Here is a 26134-nt window from a genome sequence, read left to right as displayed (position 1 = left end):
AATACTGTAACTTTTTGCAAAAGGAATGCGTCGAAATCTAAAATATGCTCTTTCCCATTGACACTAATGCAAAAGACATTAAATAATCATCTAAAACAAATATTTTTGTGAAACATCTAAATGCCCAAGACTTTCGCACAGTACTGTAATTCCTTGAATTGTCAACATTGTTATTAGTATTATTATTATTTGTTACTCAGCTGACACCTTTATCCAAAGTGGCTTACACATCTTTGTCTGTTGACACAGCTGCGTGTTTTTCACCACAGTAATTCAGGGTAAATGCCTTGCCCATGGGTACTACAGCAGCAGTAATAGCCGCAGCATCAGGGGGTGAGGGTACACTACCTGGTGGCTGCTCTCAAGTGGCCCACGCTGAGAGAACGTTGTGTTCGGGAATTAAACAAGGACCCCGTGAGAAGTCTTCCCAGTTACCGTCACTCTCCTTTCTCTTAGTTTAACTCCGAATGCTGGAGAGCGTCCTCGACATGCGGTGAAGAGATGCTAGAGCAGGCCTTGTGTCCACAACACCCCGTCATCCAGTAGACCCTGACAGACCTTTCAGAGGGCACGGGTCAGTGACGTCTCAGGGTTCACTTTCACACGCTACTTTGCTCGCTTGGTGCAGGCAGCTTAGAGATTAGCAGTCCACCCGAAAGTCTTCGGGCCGTGGTTGGAAACCTCACCTATTCGAACCTACAGCCCAGCAGCTGTGAGGTACCAGTGCTACCTGCTGTGCCGCTGTGCCTCATCCTATCTGCTTGCGAACAGAGCCAAAGGATGCACTGCCGCTTCTCATCGGAGAGAGCGCGAGCCGTGGCCGACGCCCTTCCAGCCGCCTCTCAGGACAGTGATGGACGGGGCGCTTGTCCAGCGCCGCGTCCATTTGATCCCCCTGGGGCCTCAGTGCCGTTACTCTGCCGTTACACACGGTCACTTTCGGTTTTCAATTGACATCACTTTGGGACGATAAAGTGAAGATCATTCTTGCGGGTCAGCAAATACCAATCTTTTCTTTGGCCAAACAGAAACAGTTAAAAATGACTTATTTATGTCCTGTAAACTGAAATATTGACCAATACAAGATACAGAAAAATGGGTGAATAGCTATAGGTAACACCGCTGTAAGTTACAATGGAGAAGAGCATGAGCAAAATGAATCAAGGTAAGTGTGCATCATTACCTCTGAAGAAGCACCTTCCAAAATAATCTATGTGTGTGCTGTACGTATAGGTTTGTGTGTGTTTCACATACACACGTACATGTGCATTTACATATAGACATACATGTCCGTATACATATACATATTCATGCAAATACTGATACCACAGATTGCGGTAAAAGAGTGTTTTGAAAATAAAAACTATATGAAATACAAAGGGGAAGGCAGGCGTATCAGCTATAATATACAATATTTGTTGCAATATAGGGAAATGGTATCCAGAGGGTTGGAGAAAGGAGGAGAGGATGGTGAGCAGGTGAGGAAGCTCTTCCGCTTGCTCTGAATCACGTGGCCTGCGGCACGTTACTGGTTTTCCGTAGCGTGTCGTCGTTTGCCATCTTCCCTCTGTCTGGATTAACATCCTTCATAGGCTGCTGGAGACGCAAACGCCGGTTCGCTTTTAAGCGACTCCTCGAACAGCAGGACGTCCGAACTTAAAGGAAAGAAGAAGTTTCCCGCAGGTGTGGTGACTGAAACCCGGAAAAGTGCAAACTCCTGAAGTGCTCGGCTGAAAGGAAGGGACACAAGTCACACGGCTGACTTCAGTTAAACCCTGTCCTATTTCGTCTAACGCAGGCGCTTTTGGGATTTTCGGTGAGCCAGAAAAATTAACGCGTAACCCTGCAATTTGTCGCCCTGACTTGCAGATGAAAGTCCGACAGAATATCTGAACCGAGCACCCGTCTCGGCTCCGGCTCGCATTTCGCCGCCTCGCTTTGAGAAGTGCGTTTCGGCGCCGTCAAAGTTACCAAAGACTGCGCGGCGAACCAAACAGCCGCGTTCTGCAGCTCCGCTCAGTCACAAGGCCATGTAGAGGAAACACTACGAGGCAGTATGACCACGGGGGCAGCAGGTGGCGTAGCGGTTAGATTCTTCTCCTTCCAGTAGCAATTCAGAGTACGCAATCACTTTGGAGAAAAGGCACTAACTGCGTAATAATCGAAATCACCGCTAAATAACTAAAAGAGTAAATATTTTCAAAAAATTAAACTGTGCAGTGTCAAAAAGGGATTTTTTTTTTAGCATTAAAAAAGACACTGAATAAATTGGTAAGCGCAAATTAGTGCTGTAAGTTACACCAGAATTATCGCTGATGATTATGTATCTCATTAGTGTCAAGCTCTAAATGTTAATTTCCAACACAAAATGTTTTCTTGCACCGTCAAGCTTGGCGAAAACGTGTCCTGCAGTATGACTCTGCGTGTGTGTGTGGTATCAAACTTCCTTCTCCGCTGTGCTGAACAAACTCCCCAGACAGGTTCAGGAGAACGTAATGTGCTGTGATACGCTGTATGTAAAAGGTGGTAAAAAGCGACTTGCTGTCGGACCCCGTGTCCTGCCGTCTCACACCAGAGCTGGGCATTCGGTTTAGTCTTACGGCTCGTTTTGGGAGGTGGAAACAGCACGGGACACAGGCGCAGCGGCGTAAATGTGACCCAGTTCCTCATTTACGACCTTATGAATTGAGTCGTGCTGCTGTCCACCCATTCTTACAAAGTTCATCCATCACGATGTCCACGTTCCCGCTACGAATGATGATTTTCCCTTCCATCAGGTGCACCTTGTATCATAGCACTGCGGTTATTTCACATTTATTTAAACGGTTTACACTAGGGCCACCCTGGTCATTTTTAATCTGCAGGTATTTGTTATGCGATGGTTTTGTGCGAAACGACTCATCATGTGATGCCACTTGAAGTGATTTACCCGTTCGCACAGCCGGGTCATTTTCACTCTGTCAATTCAGGGCAAGTACCGTCATCAAAAGTACTACAGCAGGAATTGCGGAGGGCAGCAGCTCCGACCGCTACGCCCCCTGGTGCTGCGCTGTAGTAGTGGTTTGTCTCCAGTTAACTAAGAACACATTGCGGTTTTGCTGCAAACTGAAATTTATACATCTACAAGTTGAGAGTTCTGACCTTCATGATCGCTGTGATGTTAAGCAGTGGAGTAATGCTGAGTTTTACATGTTGTGTCGTAGTGATCTGGAGATGCGTTTAAGCTAGAGAAACACACTAACCTGCCACTTCATGCAGAGTTTTCTTCACTGAAGGCGGACTTAAAGCGGGAAGGAGCCGTGTTCAGATGCCGATGGTTCCGTGCGCCGAGTTCCGTGGAGAGCCGCGTTCCAGGTGAAGGCCTGTCACAGGCGTGACGTCCGGCTCGGCGTCAGCGGGCCCAGCTGAGTTCTTATTCATCCCCCTTCCGTCGTCGCCCCTCAGAACTGGCAGTAGCTTGAACTCCGTGCCCTGAAATAAAATAGTAATGGCAGCGTGGGTTGTTTCCAGAAGCTTCTCCCGAGTGCTTTATTGAGCTGGTGCCCACACCTTTTGATGAAACTCATTTTAAAAAAGCTCTCCTCACAAAAGCTTTGTACAGGCTGGGGCTGTTGAGACTGTTGTACATTCTGGGTTTGACCTGCCTTATTTCGGGCCTCCGCTGGTTGAGCAACCGGGCTTGAAACCGAACGCTTATCATTTGAAGCGGGAGGAAAAGATAAGAGGCCGTTTCCTTCACTTCATGTCATACAGTCATTACTGCCGTTCGATAAGATCGGCAGATTTGCATTTGTTTATTTATCTGACTCTTTTTTTCCTAAGTGCCTCGCACTGATTCACTGCATCAATTCAGGGTAAGGACCTTGGTCAAGGGTTCTGCAGCAGGTTGTGAGGTTCAAACCTGAGTCCTTTGATTTCAAGGCAGCAGCTGTAACCACTATGCCACCCGCTGCCAACTTCAATGCTTCGGAAATATCAAGTAAAGGTGTATTCCTGGGCACGGTGGGTTTGGCCAGGGCCTGCTGTGTGGCGGGTCTGGGGTTCGAGTCCTGCTTGGGGTGCCTTACGGTGCCTTGTGGTGGACCGGTCTCCCGTCCAGGGTGTGTCCTCTCCAGCCTCGCGCCCTGTTTTGCTGGGTTAGGCTTCGGTTCGCTGGGACAAGCAGTTGTACACAGTGTGTGTGTGTAAACGAATGCTATAATTATTCTTGATTTTTGAGGCTCATCCCTCCCTATAGCAGGGATCATGCTGAAGCAGTTTTTTACCCAGCTGGCAATAATTGCAGGAGTGAGGTGTGCAATTTGTCACATAAGACTTGTTTTGATGCCAAAGAACATCTTTTTTGATCAAGGTGACCTGTAGGGCTCATGAAAACAACAACAGCATTTATTTGTTAAATAAATTGGGGAGAAGTCTTCTAGAAGGTGTCCTTTGGAGAATAAACTAATTATAACAAGTGGTGAAGATGAAAGGGTAGACGACCATGGGCCCTTTGTGTTTCTCCATACAGAAGGTAGCACTGGAAAAGTTTAAATATTACATTAATCTATTTTTATAGAGAACACGGAACATGGGAAATGTCTGATGTTACCACTCGCCCTATTGACAGCTTGTGTTTATCTGTTCGTGTGTCGTAAACGTGTTATGAACCTGCTGTAATGAGGTGGGTAACAATGTCGCCTTGCAAGTTTTCTGATGATGCTTTAAATTGGCCCGGCTGAAAACCCAGCTGCGTACAATGGATAAAATGGATGAAATTGTTAGTCCCTCGGACTAAAAAGTGTCAGCTAGGTGACAAAATAATAGCAGCGTGTCCAGTCCTTCAAGGACGCTGTCTTCCGGGAGGGTAGAGTAACAGTTGCGGTGGGGCCGCCGCTCGGGCTCCGGCTGAGACGGCGTTCGGGACCGAGCGTGGAATTTGTGCAAGATACGCCTGTGACGCACGCAGGAAAATTGCATTTGTGCTCTCTAATGAAACGGCACTTTCGTCGGCGATAACGGTGAGAGATTGGGTGGGCGGCCCGAACCTGAAGACGGCCATCCGTCTTGTCTGCTCGGGCGAAATGGACGTGTTTGGTCCGCACACGCGGCGGGTTCCCACGATGAATGAGCGGCGTGCCGTCGCCTCTCGGAGCCGCGCGATGCTCGTAGAGGTGTCGCCGGTGAAATGTTGCTTCCCTGCAGTATGCGGTTCGTTCGGTCAGCGGAAGAAAGGAAGGAAAAAAGAGCCAAATTAACGCCAGGGATTACTGTCGCGGGTTAGAGGTGTTGGGTAATTACGAAAACGAGCTGGAGCCTGAAGTTACAGGAACAAGGTGAGGTAACCTTCTCTTTAGAGGGAATGCTTAGAAGAACCGAGAGGCCCCCCTGGGGGTCCCGCACTCCGCGGGCCTTGTTCACGGGAGGGTGGGGGTCAGCAGGTTGTTTCAAGGCTCATGGGTCAGCAGGTCGATTCAAGGCACGTCGACCGTCACGCACACGCACCTTCCACGATCTCTGTCGTGCTGTAACATTTCACCGGCAAGTAACCTCTCGCGCCCTCTCTTGCCGCTGCATCTTCCCGATGCTTCGCTGACATGATTCGCCACACTTCTGAAACAATCTTCCCCAGTTATTTCTGCACTCCGTCAGCAGGCCCCGGAACCAGGAGCTAGGTCTCCCCGAAGGGCCTCGTGACACGGCTGTGAAATAACCGTCCCTCCCAAAGCCATTAGTTTGCGTGATGTCTCAGGTGAACATGTGTCTGTGTGAAGAGAACACGCGGCTCAGTGTGACAACAGTCACTATGTGGACAGAGTCGCTCTTCCGTTCCCTCTGTGCTGCTTTGTGAAACCTGCACTGCGGTGCCGTACGTCGAGTGTGGAAAAACCTGATGGAAACGTACCGAAATGACACACAGTCCGTACGAGTCGCTGGCTTTTGAAGACAGCTCTTGTCTGGTGTTCCTGAGTGTTGCTGATCAATAACAAGTACATTGCACATGTTAATGGCATCGGTTGTTCAGCAATAAATTTGTTTTCATCTTAATGACCCTGAAAGTTATTAAAATGTGAGTCTTACGCACACGTTGGCTGAAGCCGCTTGTCCCAAGTGGGGTCACGGCGAACCGGAGCATAACCCGGCAACACAGAGCGGAAGGCCAGAGGACACACCCAGGACAGGACACCAGTCCGTCACAAGGGACCCCACGCGGGACTCGAACCCCAGACAGCCGGACCCAGTCAAGCTAGCTGTGCCACTGCACCCCCCGCAAGTCTTACGGTGTATTTTTAAATTAGTTATGCTTATATCAGAGAGTTTTACAGAACCAACGCAGTGAATGTATCTGGATGCGTCCCTGTTATTATACTTATTCACACACACACACACACACACACACACACACACACACACACACACACACACATTTTCAGAACCGCTTGTCCCATACAGGGTCACGGGGAACCGGAGCCTAACCCGGCAACACAGGGCGTAAGGCCGGAGGGGGAGGGGACACACCCAGGACGGGACACCAGTCCGTCACAAGGCACCCCAAGCGGGACTCGAACCCCAGACCCACCAGACAGCAGGACTGTGGTCCAACCCACTGCGCCACCACACCCCCATTATACTTATTCATTGTATAGATAATAAAGCAAACTGAAAGTGACCAGATGCTGACAAATGTTGCACATGTTGTTTCAAGTTAATACAAGATAATGAAAGTCCTGTGATGGACTAGTGGCCCATGGACACTGTCGCCTGCTTCACGTCCCGTGGTTCTAGAACGGGCTCTGGTGCACGGTGACCCTGCACAGGACGAGCAGTTGATGAAACGGAATGTAAAAGTCTTACAGCGAATTTCCAAATTCATTATAGCTTTGTCTGAGGTTTTTATGAACCTTATCTGTGAAGGAGCCTTTAGATGATTAAGCTTTTATTGGAAGAGATGTAGTTTTTGAATTTACAGAGAAATCGAGGTGCAAACAGAGTTGCGGTCCCAGTTGTGTTCGCAAGCTGAGGATTCTGGGTGTATAAAATACGGCTTGTAAAATGATGAGTTCATTTGAATACATATTACATTCTATAACCCAGAGAAATAAAGGAGAAAAAGAAGGACAAAGAAGAAAGAAGAGCTTAAAGACTTTTATTCCGGGAACAAAATGCCTAGTGACTTAGGGAATGAGCTGCGAAACTGAAAGGACACCAGAGCTGTTCGCGTTCGTACGGCAACAAGTGATCGCGCTCAAAAGGAGATGGGGCCGTGGTGCGTATATTCCCGGTGGGAGCCCAGATGGCTCGGTTCTAGGGTGGAAACATGGCCGTGTTCAACGTGTCCATCCCACCCCCCACCCCGTGCGGACCCTCCCTCGCCACGGTGGTCCCCTGTACAGCCACGGAGAAAGGGGGCTTGGTGCGGTGGCGGCGTGTTTCGCAAAACTCCTGCTCTCTCCGACAGCCTTCCGTTTCACACCGCTCCCCGCTTAAGTTATTTAGGAGCGATTAGTTCGAGCCTGGTCAGTTTCCCTTGTTTTCCAGCTAATGCATTTCAAATTAAGTCTCTCGCAAAGTTATTTTTATCTGCGTTGTGCTATCTGTGTCTCTCTCTATCCCAACATTGCGTTACAAGTCGGAGAGATAGTAGAGCCTCGCCTCGCTTTCCTTCTCGTAGATGGAGGATAATCCTAGAGGCTCAATCAGATTAGAGCGGCAAACACATTTAGATAGATAGCGCATCTTTCTTCTGGCACAAAGGCGAGTACAGTGCTGAACGTGGTAATCATTGTACAATTGCGGTACCGTGGCCCGTTTCGCACCTGCTTCCCTCCCTTGGTATCCGTGCGCCCACCGGTGTCTGAGCAAACAGCACGAAGTTTACACAACGTGATGAAACTCCCACCGCAAATGGCAGGAAAGTGCAGGCCGCAAGGATACGAGCGGAAAAATTCAGCGATGGCGGTAGGAAGTTGCGTTCGAAAGTTAACGTTGCTTTCGTTAGCGTTCGTAAGTCGACCGTCTCGCCGTAAAGGACCGCTCCAAATGCCAGCGTGATCTCGGCACTTTCGGAAGACGAAAGAAAGAGCGGAGAAGATCTGTTCTTCATGTGCCGGTGCGCTTACTGTTCTCTTTTCCCTCGCTTCTCCTGCTCCGTGTCGGCGCGTCTTTCGTTCCGTCGCATGTTATTTTTGCCGCGCTTGTTGCGTGCATCGGGTACAAACTAATTGAAACGAGAAGATGATTGTAATTAGGCGCTCGTGTGCATAATTCATGCGGAGTTTGTTGTCTGTTAAACAGCAGATTACGGCTGCATTGTGAGTTGAGGAAAGCACGAGTCGAGATGTTACGCAGAAAGGAAGATCGGTTCTGGAGGTGAGGCTCGGACCCGACGCTACCCGTCACGTGTGTCAACGCCACAGCGTTTATATCGGCGACTGTAAAAGTCAACCAAATGAACGCACAGACGAAATCAAACACCTTTTCTGCAATACAGAGAACGGTACCCTTTGCAAATCATCAGTCGGCATGGAATAGCAGTCCCCATAAATGCGGTAAACGGTTAACATCTAATTTTTACCCACCACATATAGATCGGAGCCATTGCAACGTGACCACCTGGGAAATAATCAGCTGATACTGTAGGGCAAAGCACAGAAAAATAATTACTAACACGGTTGTGCTTATTAAACATTCTGGTCTGGTTCAATAAATGCATTACGTGTGCGCAATAGCTAGATGGCCTTGGAATAAAATATCGTTTCTGCAGTAAATATGGTTTTCTAGGGGTTGTCAGCAGAGTTTGGAAGCTCTTTTATAATCGTTTATCCCTTCAAGAGAACGTGTTTGACAGAACAGTGGAGAAGAGTAATTCTGCATCCATGAGGTCAGGATCATGGGCAGAGCCGTGCATACACTTCAACACTATACACTCTTTTTATGAGTTTTATCAATGTAGTTATTGTGTTTCTCAGCTGACAGTTGAAAGAGGGGTAAAGTGTTGTCCGTTTGTTCTGTGCCGTTCCACTCGAGGGTATCGCAAGCAGGGCCACCCCTGCGACTTGGACAGATAACCTTCGGGTTGCCCGTCACTGTCCTTAACCGCTGTAGTACCTGCTGCCCACTTCCTGCGGTCGCCTGGTGGCTCAACGCGGTGTGGCGTACGGTGACCGTGTTCAGCCCTCCCGTGATCCATATGCTGCTAACGTGTGTCTGCTCTCCATGGTGTCGTTTAGGGCAACAAGCAAGGGTGAAAAGGGAGCGCTCCAAGGACCCATGTCCAGCTGTTCAAGGACTCTAAACGCTGTCCTCTGAGCTCCGTTACCGGACCGTGTCGGGGTCAAGCGCCACCACGTTACCCTACTTCGTGACCGCAGTCTGCAGGTGCGGAGCATCGCTGCGCAATGACGCGGCGAGGGATGAAACCGCGGTGCTGCGGTTCAACACGCCCTCGTCTGACCCCGCCCGCCACCTGCTATGAATAAATTAAACGCCGACTCCGGGTATTGACTTGTGGATCTAATTTGAAGTGATTGCCAGGATAAGCCATAGCGGTGCAGCAATAAGGAGAGCTCCTTTTAATCGCCGCTGTCAGGCTCCATTAAGGGCCACCTAATTGGCGTTTATGCCAACTCACGGAGGGACTGGAGGGGACCTGAGCGGGAGAAGGAGGTCATGGGTGTTTGGGCCCCTTTTTACCCTCACGCCGGCTGGTTTCCCTCGCTCGGAAGCGATGACAGTGGTTCGCGTGCGTTCACGGGCGTTCGTGTTGGCTGAGCCGCGGGTGCGGTTGTGCTGTGGGGTGACTTTCAAAGCCAAAACAAAACAAAAACAACATCGTACTAATACACATGAGAGAAGGGTTTCTTCCAGGGGGGCGTCTTGCTCCTTCTCCCTCTTCCATCTGCAGTCAGCTGCAGACGAACCCCCGTCCCATCAGCAGCACCACCAGCACCACCAGCACCACCAGGACCAGGTTCGGGAAACACAGCTGGCTGCCTGCAGAGCTCAGAGCCCTGGGGATCACCAGTGCGCGCTGTGAATTCGAGCCCGCGGACGCAGGTGAATGCAGTGACGTGGAGAGATGGCACAGCTGGCAGGGCCAAGAAACAGGCTGGGCGGTTGTGTGTGACAAGGGTTCCCTGCTCAGAAGTGTGTGAATGAAAGGGTGCTGATTTCACCTTTATGGATCATAGAACAGTGCCAGCAGTGTGTGGTGCATGCTGGGCGGAAATACAGGGAGGGAGGTGTCCCCAGCATATGTTTCATATTTCCGATAAGGTTCCATAATACTTTAATTGCACTGGCTCCTCACCTTATGGACACAGCTGGGACTGGAAGTGTTTTTGTAACTTGATTTTCTTGTAAATCAAAGCTCACTTTCACTAGTAAGAATCGCAAACACAGCACAATCAATAAAAGCTACATGAGAAAGATGTGCTTTGATTTATTTACATTTATTTATTTGTTTGGGTCCTGTCAAAATCTTGAAGACAACTATAACTGATAAAAAAATTCTTTGTAAGACTTTTTGTTAGCATTGGGATAGGATCTGCAAACGTCTCTGAATTTGATATAATTGAAAAAAGCGTTTCTGCATATTTTTTTAACTCTCATGCCTATTCAGTGGCAACTGCTGACTGATTGATTCATAAATGTGCAACATTCGTCATCCTGTGATTGATCACCAGACACAGTCTGTAAACCGTGTGGAAGTGAGTTGAGTTAATCAGGTTACACACTCATGTTTCGGTGTGTTTTGCATGCAGAAATGCAGGTCACTTCCCTCTCAGATAGGAAATTTAGCAAATAGAACGGTTAATAAAATGCTCTTTAAAGTGAGGGGGTGCGGTGGAGCAGTGGGTTGGACCACAGTCCTGTTCTCCGGTGGGTCTGGGGTTCGAGTCCTGCTTGGGGTGCCTTGCGGTGGACTGGCATCCTGTCCTGGGTGTGTCCCCTCCCCTTCTGGCCTTACGCTCTGTGTTACCGGGTAGGCTCCTGTTCCCCGCGACCCCGTATGGGACAAGCAGTTCTGAAAATGTGTGTGTGTGTGTTTAAAGTCAATAAAGAGGGCGGTGCCCGAGTTCCGCCAAGCTGTTTGGGTGTAGGTTCGAATCAACTCAGTCTGAGTGGACCTTGCATATCCTCCTCGTGCCTGCATGGGTTTCTTCCGAACGCTCTGGTTTCCTCCTGCAGTTCAGGTGGATTCCGGGATAGATTTTGGAAGCTCCGCGACCCTGACAGGGAAAATGGGCGGATGGAATAAATAATTTTTAAAAGTTCGAGACACAAGGAGCCAGTCTAGTTTTGTACAGACATAGTCGTCGGAGCTGCAGTGTCGGGTTTGATGGGTCGGAATATAGTTTTACGTATTCCGTGAGTGGACTTTAAAGGCCTTCCCCCTGTTTGACACCTGGATCTCAAGTCCAACAGCAGGTGCCACGTCAGCGGGAATGGAGTGACCCTGCTTACGCATTTCGGTCAGGGGGCTGCGGTCGCAGCGCTGCAACACGGCGAGGGGCCGGGATCCTCGCAGCGCCGGGTATTGGGGCCGAGCTGGAACGCGAATGCCTTTCGGAGGGTAGAAGAAGGAGATAAGACGCCACGCTTGATTATGACCGCGCTTTCCATTGACACCCGTCTGACACCACCGATCTTATCGTGGATCCTTATCCGGAAGCGGTGGGGGCGACGCGGCTCCTTCCCTTTGCGGTCCGTGCTTCCGAGGTGCCGCCCGGCGAACTGAGGTTCCTCCTGCCCTGTCCCTTTGCGGCCGAGCGCCATTTTCGGGGATTTGTTCGCTTATCAACATCAAGCTTAAAGGGACTTTGGCTAAAGGTAAAAAAAATAAGTATATGAATGTATTCGTGGAGTTGGCGGTGCAAACTGGCGCCGGCTCGTCTGGGTCGCGTACTAACCGCAACGGTACGTGATTTGCACCAGAAAGTGAGAAGTTTGGATGTCGGCAGGCAGGGCTCTCGCCATTAGGTGGGGCGTGCAGGGTGGGGGAGGGGTGGGGGAGCGTAAGTGCACCTCACAATTTGGATTTGTGATTGAAGCCATTTGCATAAATTATCTCATGCTTGTCCTGTGGTGACATGAGGGGTGTTTACTTGAATTCAGCGCTGTCACTTTTCTCTAATGGCTGCAAGATGACTCTGTGTGTGTGTGTGTGTGTGTGAGAGAGAGATTTATTTATTTATTTATTTTTTTATTTATTTTTTTATTTATTTCAGAAAGTCCCCAAAGAAGCACCAGGAAGTAACATTTCAAGTCTTTTAGTAAAATAGGCCAGATTGTATTCGGCTTTCCGAGACATGGTAAACCGCTGAAGTGTCCTTTACTGGTACATTCATTCACTGCTCTTTATGCTCCTTCATACACATTTAATAGAAAAGAAGCGCATCAAAATAATAACGTAACAAAGTGTGAAATGCAATAAACGCTATACAGAATAGTACAATTATTTACAGCAATGTGTATGAGTGTATCTAAGTAATATGGGCACAGAGGAGGAAACAGCAGCAGGACTAATGTGTGTTATTGTTGATTACTTTAGGATATATTGTGTGTTACCTGTGCAAAGCCTTGCCTGTGTTCTGTTTATGAATTTCATGAACAACGGATTTAGGAAAGCTCTTGGGAAGTTGCGGTGCTCCGCTGGTTCGTCCCTCCTGTTCCGATAACCGTGGAGTGTTGGCCTCGCTTACGGTCCCTCCTCATCCTGAACCACATAACAAAATTGATGTGGGTGATCCTAAATTATGAATGAATGAACGAACGAACGAAACTTTATCAATCCCCGAGGGATTAATAAAGCAGAATACAATGTACAATATACTTGGATACACACATATGTACATACATAGAGTGAAGACACAGATAAACAGATGCACACACATATCATCTGAAACCGCTTGTCCCATTGAGCCGGAGCCTAATCTGGGAGCACAGGGCGTAAGGCTGGAGAAGGGGACACACCCAGGACGGGACACACCCAAGACGGGACGCCAGTCCGTCGCAAGGCACCCCAAGCGGGTCTCGAACCCCCCACCCACCGGAGAGCAGGACTTGGTCAAACCCATTGTGCCACCGCATTGTGCCAAATTACTCTTTAAATGAATATGTTTGGTTAATACATATGTAAGTGTATTTACACTAGACAGGTGCACACCTTTGCATGAAATTTGTGCAAACAATGTGGTTTTTTGGGTCATTTTTTCGCACGATGAGCGATATAAATGCTAAGAGCTCATTACGTACGTGTCACGCAAGGAACTTGATCTCATGTCGGTCAGGCTTGCTGCGGTAAGAGGCTCAGTTTGCCTGATGGGGATGCTCATCCTACGCAGCCAGGTGTACTCCTGTCCAACGTGTGCTGTCCACCGGTCGTCCGAGCGTGCCGTTTGTTTTTCCGCACGGCTCTTTCAAAGCCCGCCGTGCGCGTACGCTCGGGTCAAGGTGCTTCGCGTCCACCAAGCACCGTTCAGCCGTGCGCCTTCTCCGCCGCATTGTGTCGAAAACGTTCACGTAAGAGGGCGAGATAATTACATTTCATGACATTTTACCGTGGAACCAATCTCAAATGTCACTTCGATTGGGTTATTTATAGTTGGTGCAGAGCGCCGTTTGTCTGAGCTGCACATTTGCTTCAGACGTTCATATCTGTTCATATCGGCTCCCTCTCGACTATATGTTGCCCTGAGTCCTGCTTCGGTGAGTAGCGGTAGGAGGCGGGTGCGCGGCGGTGCGATCCCCTCTCTCACGCATCTCAGGGACAGCGCTCTCATTTACCGTTCGGAGCGCTGTCTTTTATTAGCTGACTCCCACACGGAGAGGCTTGTTCGTGCGACGCTCGTGCCCTCGGGTGCGGAGCCACGCGGAGGGCGCAGTTTGCCGAACGAGCGCACGCACAGTGGGAATCCGCGCATCTCAATCTCGGCTAAATGAGAGGAGAGCAATTATTGACTCGTGTCGACTGGCTATCGATCATCTCGCGATCATCCCGCTCTTGCCGTTAGTTACAGGCCAGCTGACGTGCACAGAAGCGGCCCACGGAGGCCGTGTTCCGAGGACCAACTGCAAGCTTCCTGCCGTCTGCTCAACATGACCCCGCATTTGATAAATTGAGCATGACGGTTCAACGCGACCCGCGCACGCCGAACGCGGGACGTCTCCCTTCGTAGGCCAAAGTGGCCGATCCTCCGAGCTTGCGGGCGAGGGCGTTGTTGGAGCGCGTGGAGCTGGACCTCTGGCATGGCGCAGCCGTCAAGTTCCACACGGTGCTCATCATTACATGGCACCCTCTCCGCTTCATTACACAGTAGCTGAAGTGCTCCAAGATTAGTGAGTTCCCATGAGCACCCACACACACACACACATTGACTGAAACCGCTTGTCCCAAGAGGGGTCGCGACGAACCAGAGCCTAACCCAGCAACATAGGACATAAGGCTGGAGGGGAAGGGGACACAGCCGGGACCGGATGCCGGTCCATCACAGGGCACCCAAGGCGGGACTTGAACCCCAGGCCCACCAGAGAGCAGAAGCCGGCCCGTGCCCCCGTGCCCCCGCGCACACTTTTCCAATGAAAGCGCCTCCATGTGCAAAAGGTTGTTGAGCCTGCTTTGAATGCTCTCGAGCCCAGTGTCCTTTCCAGATGTTGGCAGTGGAAGAGGCACCGATAGTCTCAGTGACACTGCAGTGATTTTATTGTATCACTACATTTCTGTCCTTACATTGACATTTACTTTTATTTATTTAGCTTATGCTTTTCTGTATGAATAATGAATAAACGGTGCATTTTGCAACCGACAAAGAGCTTTAGACACAGACATGTGATTCTCAAAGCACAGTGGCTGTGTCCAGCACCACGGTTTTTGCTGGCACTCGTTACACTAGTAGCTGAATGTTGATTTTTTTCGGAATACAGAGGTGATGGTGAAAGATGGTGCGATGCAAGTTTTTGTAGCAGTTATGACATCAGGAGCTGTGAAAGAGATATTTTGACATTCTTCTTGAATGTTGAAAGGGATTCAGCAGCCCTGAGGGACAGGGGTCTCATTCCACCAGCTGGGGACCAGAACAGTGAGACCGTCACAGCAGCAGAGGTGCAGGAAGATTGTGTTCTTGCTGAGCTGTGGGCAGTGATCGGGTCACTTAACCACAGAACCCAGGAAGCGCAAGATGGAGAACACGGTGCAGGACACACAGCCCATGGCAAGGCACTCACTCGCACACAATTGCACTTTAGAGTCACTTGCTGTTTAATGTTTACATTCAGCTGACACTTTTCTCCAAAGCCACTTACAACGTCAATTTTACAGTTATCACAAGCTTACAATTATATACCCATTTATACACCTGGGTACTTTTTACTGGAGCAATTTAGGGTAAGTACCTTGCTCAAGAGTACTACAGCTGGAGGTGGGGATCAACCCTGCGACCTTTGGATCCAAAGGCAGCAGCTCCAACCACGATGTTCACAGCCATCCCTGGTTTTACGTCTTACATACATACACACGTACACACATACTCTGACTTAGTTTATGAAATCAAAGGCATTTCTTTACCCATAAAAGGAACTAAATGCACTTTCTCTGTGGAAGATGCTTGGTTTGTTCGCGGCCCGATCCCATTGTCCGGCCTCTGAAACGCAGCGCAAGGGCGAAACGCGTGCCGGGCGGGAATGAGCACATCCCCGGCTGCGGTCGAGTTGCTCGTGGATGATGGGGCGCGACAGGGGACGCGTGGGGGGAGAGCGCTGTAATAAACACGGTGTGTCGCGGGGAGCTGCTGTGCTCCCCAAAGGAGCCTGGTACAAATGGCAGCGTCGCAGAACATGCCTGTTAGGGAGGGGGGTGTCCGGCGCCGGTCCACGTGGTGTCGGGGCAAAGGGGTGCCTGCTCACACACTGACCTTTTCTCTTTACTCCACCATTTTTTGAAAAGGGGGAGCAGTGGTGCGGTGGGTTGAACCAGGTCCTGCTCTCCAGTGGACCTGGGGTTCAAATCCCGCTTGGGGTACCTTGTGGCGGACTGGCGTCCCGTCCTGGGTGTGTCCCTCCCCCTCCAGCCTTACGCCCTGTGTTGCCGGGTTAGGCTCTGGCTCCCCGCAACCCCATCTGGGACAAACGGTTCAGACTATATGTTTTTTTGAACACAACCTTATTCTGGCTTTCTTCAACGCAGGAGAAATTGTAATGAAGTGTTAAAAAGAAAGCGGTGAGGAAAAAAAGCAGTTTTAAAGTGAAGGGGGAGAGATGTCTGTGAATTAGAGGCTTCATTACAGGGCACAGCGAGGGAAGCAAAACGCACGTATCGCATTAAGGCTGATTATTACCGTTTGTCCTCCGGTGGCACATCAGCCCATTATGCCAAACACTTTGTTTTTGCCGGATCACGAGAAAAGCTTTTCCAGATCTGCAGTTAGGTGTACCGGACACATCCTCGTACTTGCCGTGTTGTTTTCTCTTTTTTTGCGGTTTTTAACCACCTGCAGCAGGAGGGAAGATCTTTTGGTTAGTCCAGTGATGGAGACGGGCGGCGCTAAGGAGTCAGTTCATTTGGACAGAGCAAATCAATGAACTCCTCGAGAAATGGCATTTATGGACACTTTGGCTTCGTGGACTGTCGTCTGAGCGGCGTATGTTTCAGCGCGGCCTCGTTTACCGCCCTTAGCGCCGTAGGTGCGGAAAACGCACGACGATAATGACAATAAGGCAACATTTGCACATCGTTTGAGAAACCGATTTGTTTGTTAAGTTTCGTTCACTTTTTCACATGTATTTTAGGAAAAATACGCAAACGACATTGCGCCCCGGGAGGTTAGTCATGCCGAGCTCTTTGTAATATATACTGTATAATATCCCGATATATGTAATATCCTGCACCTAGCTTGTAAAACAGGAAGAACATAGATTCTGGCATCTTCTCCCTTTCTTTGCCTAAGACCCTTCCTTCTGCGAGAGCTCTTGGAGAGGTTCGCGGGAGGATTTCCGCGAGAAATAAGGCGCGGGCGCAAAACACACTCCTTGCGATGGACGAACCGTTGAATCAGCAGAGGAGGCTGTAAAATTTCCCCTAATTTTGACGCAGAAGCTCTTTGTGTGTTGTTATCTGTTCCTTCCTTGGTCTTGTCCTTCTGGTGGAGGGTGGCTTTTGTCCTCTGTGTAGTGTCCTGATAAGGTGATTCACACATCAACAAAATTAGACCCTGGGCGTGTATGATTTGCATTTAAATTGATTTACTTTCCACAGACAGTGTGACGGACACGATCAAATTGTTTTGTTAAGGCGGAAATTAGGAATTTAATTTTGTTTTCCTAGTTCAAACTGTCAAGTGAAGGGTTTCTGGGACAACTCCAGGCTTCTGTGTCAGTGGGGAGTAATGAGTGTGTGATTTGGTAGATAAATGTTGTTAGAAAGAGACTTACCAATGAAAAAAAGAACTTACTTTGCAGGCAGTGAACTGCTGTCGTCTGTGGTGTAAGTGATGAATTGTATCAGCCTGATGATTTACACTCCAGACCAGTTCAGATGTCTTTCCACTTGGGACCTGGACTCTTTCAGTATTTGGAGAATACGGAATTGCTTTGTATATTGACAGGTTTGATGGTGGCAGGTCGTGTTACGCACCAGAATCCGGAACTAAAACAAATAAAGGATCCCTAAAGATGCCTCGGGGCAAATGCTAGTCCTCATGAGCAGTGGCTGAGACTGCATGGATGTTGGGTTAGAAGGTGGCGAAGGTCTCACCCCGATAAGCAGGTGCGTGCCGTCCCCTCGGCCGAGAAGATTCGGCTCAGCACCGCCACGTGTTCATGTGACGTACGTGAGCGCTATGCACAATTTCTCGGAAACGTGTCTGGTTGACAGAGTAGGCTGGCTAGATGCAGCGTCACTGAGACCTTCTTCAAGGTACAAACGTGGGATGGGACGTTGGCAACTTTCTGCCACAACTGCTAGGTGCCACCGGTCACCAGAGCATCTCTGCATGAAAACCCACTCTGCTGGAGACCAATCCAGAGGGGCCCACCTGATTGGGCGAGGTGGATCTGGACGTTCCCCTGGCACTGGGGCTTCCTTCGTGGCCCCCAGAGAGCGGCGGGTGGGAGAGTGGAGGTCGGACCGTGCCGGGCCGGGGCTGGAGTATCCACGCCAGGATGGGGGTGGGGTAATGCTAGCGGGGACCTTCCTAGGTTAATTAACCTGCTCCATAGCCGTGCCATGGGAAGATCGGTGTCTCCCTCTGTGACTCCCCATCTGCCCCCTGCAGGGCACTTCCCTTCCGAACACTTCCCAACCATAGCGATGGAGGCGACGCACGCTGCGAGTGCCAGGAGACCGTTCACACAGTAAGCATTTAGGTTCAGCAGGACGGCCGAGCCACTCTGGGCGACATTGGTGTGTTGACACTACGTCTGAGTGTGTGCGTGTGTATGAAAGAACCGCTGTCCAAGGTAACGTCAGGAAGCTGACTGAAGTCTGCCTTGGGAAAAGCACACCCGATGGAGCGCTTGGTGAGTTGCAGGTGATCAGACAAGTTAGCAGAAGTGAGGCAGTTTGTATCCATCTGGAACTTGCAGCCCTGGGAGCTCCTCAATGTCCAGGTTTTGTCGGGGCAAGAGTCTTTGCTGCCTTCTGTCTTTCTTTCACCATAACAGATCCTCAACAATGTGGGCGCCGACAAACTGCGGATGGGAACGGCCGCCGACTCCCTCTCGCAGGACACTTCCGCCACAGCGGCCCTTAGCCGTTTCCTTGAGACACTTCCAGGCGCTGCCGTGGACCTTAGAGAGAGGACGACCAGGGGCCCAGCGCTACCGGGTCTTAGGAGGACGCCTCGTAATTGGCGGGCTGCGATTTGTGCCGGAGGCTGTTACCGCGGCGAGGGCCTCGCATTTTAGGCAAATGCGTTTCTTAGATGTGTCAGAGATTGTAGGGAATTGCAGACCGGCTGTGAAAATAATGCTGCTCCATTAAGCTTCTTGTAGTTTTCAAAGTCACTTTGTAGTCCGTGTGAAAGAAAGGCAATAATTTGGATTCAAAGTGTAAAAAAAGTTCAAAAGGTTTCTAAATATACGTTGCAGCTGAGACAGTAATTCTACTGTGCCGGCTGCTCGAATGTTTTTGCGCTTCGGAAACATATATGCAAATTCAGCGTATTTGCATCGTAAAGAATCACAAGTGCACAGCACGATAAACATGGTCTCTCCTGATGCGTGTGTGCTTTGCCATCCGGACCGCGTTGCCGCATACGGCTCTTCTCGCCGTGCGAAAGACCGCACGCCGGCGCCACGGATTACGGGAGCTACACACATGCGATCGGATCCGATTTCTCGCGTCTGCGGTGGTCTTCGGTCTCCGGGCCCCTACTTATTGTGTCACGCAGAGAGATGCACGTGTCACACGCAGCGACCTACCCGTGCCGTTTCTTCGCCAAACTCTCTCTGTTGAAACGGAGGCACTGACTTCAGACTGCGATGGCTCTGCTCAAAGTTAACGTTGACGTTACGCTGTCAGCGGCGCACGTTAGGTTCCGGGTTACTGTCACGGTCCTTGCCGGAAGTAGGGGGTCGGACGCAACTGCAGAGCACCGGACTTTATTGAGGGGAATCCGAGAATCGTGGTCTCGAGTCAGGCGAGGTCGTCGATGTGCGAACGCGGTTATAGGGATGATCCGAAGTCGTCGTCGAGAAAGAGGCAATAGTCAGAGCGCACTAAGCAATGAAGGGGAGGTCAGGAGTCAGGCGAAGGAACAGGGGCGAGGACGGGAGAGCGGGGAAGGTAAGCAACAGAGCACACAGCAACGAGTTGTATGGCTGAACGAGGTTCCGCAGTTGCTGCTGCTCTTCTGCAGCCTTTTACGCGTCTCCCCTCGCGGTGCCCCCAGATGGTCTTCGTTGTGTCGATGGCGTGGGCGTGGCGGTTACGTTCCGTGAAAACTGTAGAAAAGCTTTTATTAATAAAAATGCACCGTAACTCCACCATTCATCCTTCGTCAATACTGGCTTGTTCAGTAAAGGGTCTGAGTGCCCTGCTGTACCCTGGTAGTACAGGGTATGAGGCAGAGCACAGCTGGCCTCTGGCATCTCTCCATTTGTGTTTATTCATTGCACTCATGTTTCTCTCCACAGCAACTTACAACTATTTCCCCCCGTTTAAATAGCTGGGTAACTTTACTAGAGTAATTTATGGTAAAAACCTTGCTTAAGGGTACTAGACCTGGAGATGGGAATCAAATCTGCAACCTTTGGACCCAAAGGTAGTGGCTCTAACCACTACAGTACCAGCTGTCTCTCCTACACCACTGTGTAACACAGTTATTCCTTCGTATTACTGTCAGGTAACATCAACGTTAAAACTTTTTCTAAATTTCCAGCAATCATCTCCACAAGCCCCCTTTCAGTTCCAGTGACTGATTTATCCCATAAACATGTTCAATGTGCAATTTGTCAGCATCTGGACACTTTCAGTTTTGCGTAATTATCTATAGTCAGTGAAGACATATATATATATGTATATATACTGTATATATACACATATATGTAGGGTTATGTAAAAGTCTTTTATACCGCTCTTACTGTTGTAAACTAGCTAGTTTAACAAAGCCTGTATGTTGTGAAATACACTTTTGTTTTCTCAATGGTGCACTGATTTGGAGCAAAGTGTCAGTTGAATGCATGTAAAACGTAATACATGAAAATACTTTCATCAAAAAGTTTTAAATGTCTTTATTAAGTTTAAGTTACATTAAATGAAAACAAATGTAAAATTACTGAAAGTGAAAATCTTTTCTCTGCAGAAAGGCACGTTCGGCGCTGAGTCCAGACCTCTTCATCCCGTAAATACGGGTTTCTGTACGCAGACGGCCTTTGCGCCGCAACAGACTGAAATTTCAGCAAACGACAGCGGAAAAATGCAGTTAAAAACAAGCAATCTGGAAACGCTTGTGTCTTCAGAACCCGAGCGTTTGTAACACGGGAGGCACCGCACAACAATATGTTACACATTGTCGCAGCATCAGTGCGGTGCAGTACCGTCGGGCCCTGGCTCCGGCCGCTGGCTGCACTACCCTCTTTTACTCGGGTTTTAGTGCCGAGGAAAAGTGCATAATTCTCCGGGAGTGCTCCTAGAGGGCCGTGGTAAACAGCGCCCGTGCGCTCCCTTATTTTCCGAGCACTTTCTCCCGCTCAGGTGGGGGCTATTGTGGGGCTATTAATGGGTGACCTTTGGGGCCCTCGGAGAAGCTCTGCGATTGGCCAAACGGCAGCGTGGCCCCAGATGCCGCCCGGCGCTCGCTGCCTGTGGATTACATCAATCCCCGAAACAATGAGAGCCCCTCTGTGGGGTGGGAGCGGGAAAGGAGAGACGCTACAAATTGTGCTTGTTTTTAAAGCACAAGACTTCTGCACCATTTCAGTTGCCGTGAATTGCGTTTTTTTACGCGGAGATGCTCGCACTCCACCTGAACTCCCGGGACAAAATCAGGCCGGATCTCAGTTAATCAACGGTATCCGTTGCATCACGAGGTGCAGATGAGGTCCTCGTAAAAGTAAATGTGACGTTTTTGAATTAAGTCCGATCTGTCTTTTCCGCTTCCCGGAAAATATAAAAAGAATGGCGAATGATGCGCTTCTTTTTATAAATCAGGTTTCACGCACCTTAAATGGGCACTGGATTGTCATAATGGTTTTTAAGGGAGGAAAACGCAAGTACGTTAATACGTTTCGGGACAAAGTGAAATTCCTAGCGACGTGCTACTCTGACTGCTGAAAGGCCGGTTGTTTAAGTGTTTAACCCCTTGTAGCGTACCGTAGCCAGCGGGCTCTCCTTTGTCATATTGGCCCAGAAGGCGGAAGATACGGGCCGGGAAGCGGCAGCACAGCTGAATTTTGACACAAAGCGAGAACTTTGTTGCTTTCATGGAAGAAAGTCTCACTTTCTCCGTACCGCGGCTCCATAAAGCTGTTCCCGCAGCCAGGGGGCCGAGGATTTCCCCACCGCCTTCGCTATCCAGAAGAGACGCGGCGAGGCCGGCTGTGGATTAAATATTCATTGTGCCGGGCAGCAGCCACTAAATTAATCTCAAACTAATACAGAGCTCCCCCAACAACCGGAGCCTCATTGTTCCCCTCTAATGAATTCGGCTGTGTGGCAGGCATCTGCCGCGGTCCTGCCTAGGTAATTGCCGGCTTGCCAAGTTGAACAGGAATCAGTCGCGGGCAATTCTGTCCCCCCAGCAGGCTTTGTGTTGAAATTTCCCCTGCACAGCTGTCACGAATTAAATTGAAGGAGCTGACATGTGCGCGTGCATTCAATTTATGTATCATTCATTCCCCACCTTCTTTTCGTGTCTAGTTAGGGCTGCACTGCAGGAGGACGCAGAACCACCTCTGGTGGAAATCCCATTACTCCGCGCTTATTGGCTCATCGTTCTTAACCTGTTTGTGCGGTCGCATCCCGAAGCTTCGAGGAATCCCAAACATCTATTTAATGTCTGTCGTCGCGATAAGTTCCCAGTTTATTAGTGATTATGCGCACGTTTTGTCTTCTTGACGTAGATATCTTGTTTTTACGCGTCGTAAGTACCGTATGGAATATTTATGTCTGGAGTGTTTCTGTTCGCTGGTAGACGTGCAAAAAGTGAGGGGATGGTGCCTCGCTCGCCTGTACGCGCGCAGCTCCAGCAACGGCCCCCACAGCCTCTTCTCAATCTTAAGCCAGTCTTGGAAGACGATGAAAGGCAACATGTATGAAAAGGTCGGTGCGATAGGATATGAAATATTTAGTGTGGCTCCTCGATCCCGTCGGGGCGGGCGGAGGGCGAAGGGAAGCTTGGGAAGGTGTGCGCGGGCCCCCGAGACGACCGCGGCGACCTCTGACCGTCAGCTCTTTTCTACAGTCCGCTTCCAACCTTGAGTTTAGGGGCACGGAGAGATGCAAAGGGTTCAAGTGACACGCAGAGGTTTTGCTCGGTACGTTGACGTTTATTTTACCGCGCTCGTGCTTTTATTCAAATCCACTTAGAGCTTGGGCCGCTCAGAATGAACGGAGACAGAGAGCTTTAGAGAACTGCTCATCAAAGAGCAGTTTAATTGCTGTGTATTTACTCTTACTGTTTATTTGTGTGGTATCTCATTAGTGTACTTAAATATATAGGCATGTACAGCAACTTCATAGTGATGGCAGAAGATCTGAACTCAAACGCGTTTGAAAATGTGGTTTCCGTAATATTCTTTGTGGACTGTAAGATACTCTGTGGTCCTAAGATAGATGGGATATTAGTTTCACCAACACTGGGGTCACTGATTGAACCCCGTTAGGTCGAATGATTGTGATCGGAATCGTTCGTTTTTAACTGTTTCTATTTGTGTGATGTTTACTGTCCAAACAGCCAACAATGGAGCAGTTGCGGTAACTTTCCACACTCGCGTACAGCAGCAGATTCCTTCCGCTAACCTGAACCAACACCCTTCAGCCTTACAGATTGTTGTCCTCATGTACTTAAACTGATTGCTGTTGTTTCACTTTGTTGTTTTCTGAAGTAACTGCAGATTAAATTGACTCTTTGTGACATATCGGCGAAAGGCGTCAATAAATAGTTTGTTTCTTTTCAACACTAAAAGCTAATACATAATCAAACGACTCAAATGTAATTGTTTTATTGTGAAACTTTGCAAATGTGATCATTGTTATACTTTAAGAAGTTAAACTTTTGTAGTCCAATGATATCAGCGATCGTAAAGATTTTCTCGGTGCTGCTTACTCTACGTTGCTTTAGGGAGCAGCGAGGATCAAATTAGTGAAAGTTTGTCGAAGTCTGTCGTCAATATGTTCACCCAAGGGTGGGTGCGTGTCCCCGAGACCTACAGAGGGGATAGAGGGATATAAGACGGCCTTATTGGAGAGGTGGAGGGGTTGGGGGACTCGTAACGGTTTACTGCAGTCGTCAATAATGCCATTCGGCCTGAACGCGTTGCCTGCAGAGATGATGAAACACACTTCATAAAACAGTCCACGTGTTCTGCGGAATTGCATTTCTCTTGAAAGCAGAGGGATCTCACGGTGACCTTTGAAGCGCCTTAAGCAATATGTGGTCATTTTCACCGCAGCCCTCATTCCCCGAACAAGCATCTGAGCAGACGAACGTAAACGTTAGGTCCGATGTAAGAATTGTATAAGAACGAACGCTCTTTCGCTAACCTTGGCCCGCTTGTCGTCTTCTTTATCTCCCTTTGACAGAAGCAGGCTCTGAGGGGCTGTCCTGTGGGGAGTGCCAAGCCCCTGTCCCTCATCAAGCCGCCAAGTCAGAGCATAGCCATCTCCGTGGTGCCGGCGAAGGCTCCCGTCTCCATGGTGACCGCACACGTTAACGGACAGAAAGCGGCGGGCTCTGAGCCGCCGCAGACGGCCCCCGCCGGCCTCCCAGCTGCAGGCGTTCTCCACTGTCCGGGAAGGAGGGCCAGCGAGCCGCCGCACTCACAGGTACCGGTGCCAGCCCCAGTTACTGGTCGCTTTGCAACACTATTGGCCACGACGCTCGATATTCTTCCCCTTTTACCGAGCGGCACAGCTCTGCTGCAGACGTTGCCGGGAGTGATGGCCGAGCCCATCGGTGATTCCAGCAAAGAAGGAAGAAGTTTGGCAGAGGGGCCTTGGGCGTACATTCAAGCACTGTGCTTCACTGCATTGCGTCGTAGCACTCTTGTAAAATGTGGTAATGTTACTGTCCTCAAAGTGCATACATACAGCTGCTTTACAGCAACTGCAGTGTGGCTTCTCCGCATCAGCAAAGGCCATGAATTATGCATAAGTGTGTCCAGTAAGAAGAAACAGAACCGTACTTTTTTGGGTTTATGTTCCTCGGCTTTCAGATGCGCACCACGCCCCTGAGCACGGTGGTCTCCCTGTTGCCGTGTCCCCCTCCCACTCGAGAAGTGTTCGTGATTGACACATCGCCTCACAGAGGAACACAGGCCACCTTTCTTCTGTCTGCATTGCTGCGGCCCTCAGCAGATCCCTTGTCTCTCGCCCTGCATCACCGACCATTGTGCAGGAGTCTGTCGGGCCTCTTACTGTGTTTTTACCGTCCCATTGTGTTTCGGGAAGAGCCCACGGTGGCCAGAGGCCTCCGTCATTGAGCTCTCCCTCATCAGCCGCTTGGACCCCCAGCAGAACAACGGCTACTGACGCAGAGCCCCTCCTCCACCGGGGCCACATTGTTTTCCCCTCGACAAAGCCCAATCAGACGGGGCAGTCAGGAAGCGGAACAAACGTGAGGTCATTTTGCTGGAGCGGTGAAAGAAAAGCATCTCTCAAACCACCTGGCACTCATTTCTCTGGAAGAGAATAGGTCCTTCTGAATGGATCGGGGCTCTTAGCGGGGTCCCTGATGGGCCTGTAGGACAGGCGAATCCCTCTCGTGCCTGTGTCCAGGTCCCTGCAAAACTTTAAAATGTACAATTGCTTGATATTATCTGTTTGTTACCCTTCTCGCTGCTTTAGCCGAAATTTCTCTGGAATGTCTTCTGTTTGCCCTCAGGCTGGAGTGAAGCGAAACGGTGACTAAAGTCACGGAGATCAGAACCGGCTATATTTAGGAACCATTAAGCCTGCACATTTAGTGTTTTTGTACTTCAGCTGTTGCCTTTGAAGTAGAGTCAAGCCATTTGGACGCATCACACGTACGGCACGAGATTTTTGGGCGCGTGGCGAGGGAACAAGTGCAGCGGAAGTGTAAAAATGAGGAAACGAAGTGCAAAGACGGCGAATGCCGAGTGACTCGCGAGAGACAGGCCGCGGCGCTTCCGGCAGCTGCGCCTGTGGATTCGATAGGGCTCTCGGATTAACGGCTCCATGGATACGGTCCAGCATATGAAATATGATGAAAATGTCCTTTACACTTTGCACTGTTACTGCAGCATCCTGCGGGCTTTCCAAAGGCATCTCTGTCCCCTTGAAACCGGAGCCAAAGTGACCCGAGGTCCTCCTTAGCATGTGTGGGTCTGGGAGGAGTGCCTCTGGGAGGAGGTCTCTTGTAGACGCGCGCGTCCTGCGCATGGGATTGAGAGCGGCCGTGTGCTCACAGGTTGGCGGCAGGACTCGTGCCAGACAGCGTGAGAACACGCGGAAGAGCAGATGAGCAGACACCGGCGCTCC

General features: G+C 49.8%; 1 protein-coding gene across 7 annotated transcripts in view; it reads left to right on the top strand.

The window, feature by feature from the left end:
• Window positions 1–26134, top strand: part of LOC108942546 (PHD finger protein 21B-like) — a 69129-nt gene that overhangs the window by 25311 nt on the left and 17684 nt on the right. For all 7 annotated transcript variants that reach the window (XR_003797702.1, XM_029252141.1, XM_029252140.1 and 4 more), the window contains one exon: window positions 24218–24460. Coding sequence is in view for 6 of the 7 variants with exons in the window: in XM_029252141.1 (XP_029107974.1) it covers window positions 24218–24460 (243 nt within the window). In the remaining variant the exon portion in view is untranslated. The remainder of the gene's footprint in view (window positions 1–24217; window positions 24461–26134) is intronic.

Source organism: Scleropages formosus, chromosome 5 (assembly GCF_900964775.1).
Source record: "Scleropages formosus chromosome 5, fSclFor1.1, whole genome shotgun sequence".
NCBI lineage: Eukaryota > Metazoa > Chordata > Actinopteri > Osteoglossiformes > Osteoglossidae > Scleropages > Scleropages formosus.
This window is presented reverse-complemented; position numbering and strand designations above follow the sequence as displayed.